Source organism: Anneissia japonica, unplaced genomic scaffold (assembly GCF_011630105.1).
Source record: "Anneissia japonica isolate Jap-2015-1 unplaced genomic scaffold, ASM1163010v1 scaffold20265_len17656_cov114, whole genome shotgun sequence".
In the NCBI taxonomy this organism is placed as follows: domain Eukaryota; kingdom Metazoa; phylum Echinodermata; class Crinoidea; order Comatulida; family Comatulidae; genus Anneissia; species Anneissia japonica.
Window position 1 is genome coordinate 14,606 of NW_022717852.1, and position 2,998 is coordinate 17,603.

Genomic DNA, 2,998 nt, shown 5'->3' on the forward strand with positions numbered 1-2,998 from the left:
GTTACCTGCTGCTTGAGCTTTGCCCACTTTCAAAACTTGCATTGTAAAATATATGTGGTAGATATTTTCGGAAATGGAATGGAAACTCCGCAGGAAAATCAATTTCTTGATAAGCTACATTGGCCGGAAATCCTATAAAAGAGTTTTATTTTAAAAGATAAATGGTAACTATAATTACAGTAGTTCAATTTCATTCAACAAACCTTTATTAACTCGCAGATAGATTTAAAAAAAAATCATTCAACAAACCTTTATCAACTCGCAAATAGATTTTTTTCAAAATCATGTCAAATCATTCAACAAACCTTTATCAACTCGCAAATAGATTTTTTTCAAAATCATGTCAAATGTCATACATAGGTAAAAACTGTTAGAGATGAGGTAAAAAAAGGCATGGTAATAGTAATGGTTGGAGACTTATATAGCGTATAAAAGATGGTCTCCATGCACTAAACAGAAAACACAAACAAGCAAATCTATTGTAATAGGTCATCTAAGCTAACCACGATAAAATAAATAACAGAAAGGGACTAACGGAGAAGAACCAACACTATCGCACCGTTCACTTTCAATTTGAGACCACCGACAAGCAGTGGTTAGCAGGTGTTAGAATAACGTTGGGATCTGAATTAGCCTTTCCGAACAACAAACTGTACAGAAGACAAATTAAACAGAAACAAAAAAAGTGATTTAAAGCTCTGCTTGAAAACAGATAAAAAAGCATGCTTCAGAAGAAATAAACGTAACAACCTTGCCGTATCACATTACAGCAGCAGACGACTAGAAATTATGGTAAGCTAGAGTATATAATTTGAAACAACCTTCAAATCTAAATTTTGGATCAAGAGCATTTTATTACGGCAAATCCAGCTTAGGAAGAACACTGACATGATGACAGCGTAAGCAATAATAAGCTCTGAAACAAGTACTGTAACTTACTGCTTGTCTGGTTGTTGACATACTGGCCAACTGACAGAGGATTTAACAGGTCGGAGGTCAACCAAGACATATCGCTAACCAAGTAAGGTCCAGCACGGTCTCTTTGTGAGCATGATCTAATAAAAAGAAAAATATTTAACACTGAAGATGTGGTACATTCTACATCACTTTCTAAATTGATACAAATAATCATTTTAAATACAATTGTATTTTATATTTTACCTGAATATAATCTTTGATAATCCTTTATCATTGCCATCAATGTAAAGTCCATCGAGGCAACGGAAGATGAATGAATTGTTGATGGACTGAAGAAAAATCGGGTCATATGGGTGATAAATTGTGCCTTAAAAAACAAAATGAAATGAATTACTATATCACAGAAACACAAAGCAATAGCATAAAGCATCTTAATGTTCATAGTGTCTACAAAAAAAGAAGAAAAAGGAGAGTATTTCATATCAAATTACTGTAAAGTACTTTTTAATGAAATTAATATATTATATTTTATATAAAAGGTATATACAGTAGTACTATGCTTTTGTGCACATTTTTTGTAACTGGATTGCATCAAAGAACCATCTTACATTTACAACTATTTCATATTATTCTTATTACACTAATATTACAAATTTTCTCGCATTTTTTTTTATAAAGCTTTAATAAATTCAAATTTTCCTATACATGGCCTCGGGATATACGGGTATGCTACACAGGGCTGGAAAAAGTGCACAACTGTGCGACCAGCGGCATTGACCTTTAACCCGGAGGCACTATAAAAAAACTTTTTTTTTTTTTACACATCACAATTTAATGCATAAATAAACTTAATATTCCTGGAGGCATTCGATGTTCATGGTTGGAGGCACAAAAATATTTTTTCCAGGCCTAATGATACAGCAACATGACATACACCTTCACTAGCATGAAATACGAAGTTCCACTTTAGTACCTGGATAAATTGATGTAATGCTACCAGCTGGAATACAGCCTTTACTAACAATTACACCTGTGCCACTCTCCACCACTTTACTAGGTCCATGACAAACAACAAATCCAAAGTGTTTATACATTAACTTGTAAACATCTTCAGAGTTATCACCTGAAAAAAAAAAAAAAACAATGTTAATATACTGTATTTGTATAGTGCCTTGAATATTGGATTTATTGGCATTTATAAATACTTTTTGATGAAACCATTCACTTTTCATTTGAGCTTTCATATCTTGGCCTAATGAATTGATTTTTAATTGTTTGTTTGTTTTTTTTTTTTTTGGTAATTATATAAAATTTGCTAAGAAAAACAATATTTGAACTTAATTCATATCAATTTTAATGAATTGTACATATGGTTGTTTACCATTTATTGATAATCATTTTGCTGTGTAATACGTAATTGAAATATATATTTGACAATATTAAAGTATAATCTAAAATATTTTTATGTAATTATAAATACTGCTTCTTTAATTTGTTATTTCCTTAAATTTATTGTAGGCTTTTTTAAATTTTTGATTGTACTGTATTTTGCTTGTTTTCTGTCTGTTTTCTGTATGGCAGGCATCTTGTTATATGTACCCTCAAGAAGTTTTCAACTTTTGTTGCATTTTGAGTGTTTTATAATGAATATCCAGATTATCAAATTTTCATTAACAATAAACTGTTGTATGCCAATATATTGTCATGATGTGCCTATATATGGTCATGATGTGCCTATATATGGTCATGATGTGCCTATATATGGTCATGATGTGATGTCATCATGTCACAAGTTTTTGTCAAAATAAACCTTTAATAGACTGAAAGAGTTTTAACTTCAAATGCCTGGAAGTTCACTCAACTTGACCTTGGAAATGCAATTCAATAGAAAAAAATTGAAAAGTAATTGTATGTACTGTAGGACACTTTAATCAAAAATAGAATACAAGGTCCAACATGTAACAAATGCATGGCATGCACAGGTACCAGATATCACACCAGGTACATAGGCCTAACATCACCAAACTTTTACATATAAAAAAAATATATATATATTTATATATAAAAAAAAGTATATAAA

The 2,998-nt window shown here is 30.8% G+C and overlaps 1 protein-coding gene across 1 annotated transcript in view; it reads right to left on the reverse strand.

Moving 5' to 3' along the window:
• LOC117110373 (SET domain-containing protein 9-like) overlaps positions 1-2,040 on the reverse strand; it is a gene marked incomplete at its 5' end in the record, with an annotated part of 5,605 nt that extends 3,565 nt beyond the window's left edge. The window contains 4 exon segments of the mRNA XM_033253070.1: positions 6-132; positions 940-1,055; positions 1,162-1,285; positions 1,892-2,040. Of these exon segments, the coding sequence (XP_033108961.1) occupies positions 6-132; positions 940-1,055; positions 1,162-1,285; positions 1,892-2,040 (516 nt within the window).
• Positions 2,041-2,998: the final 958 nt, after the last annotated feature.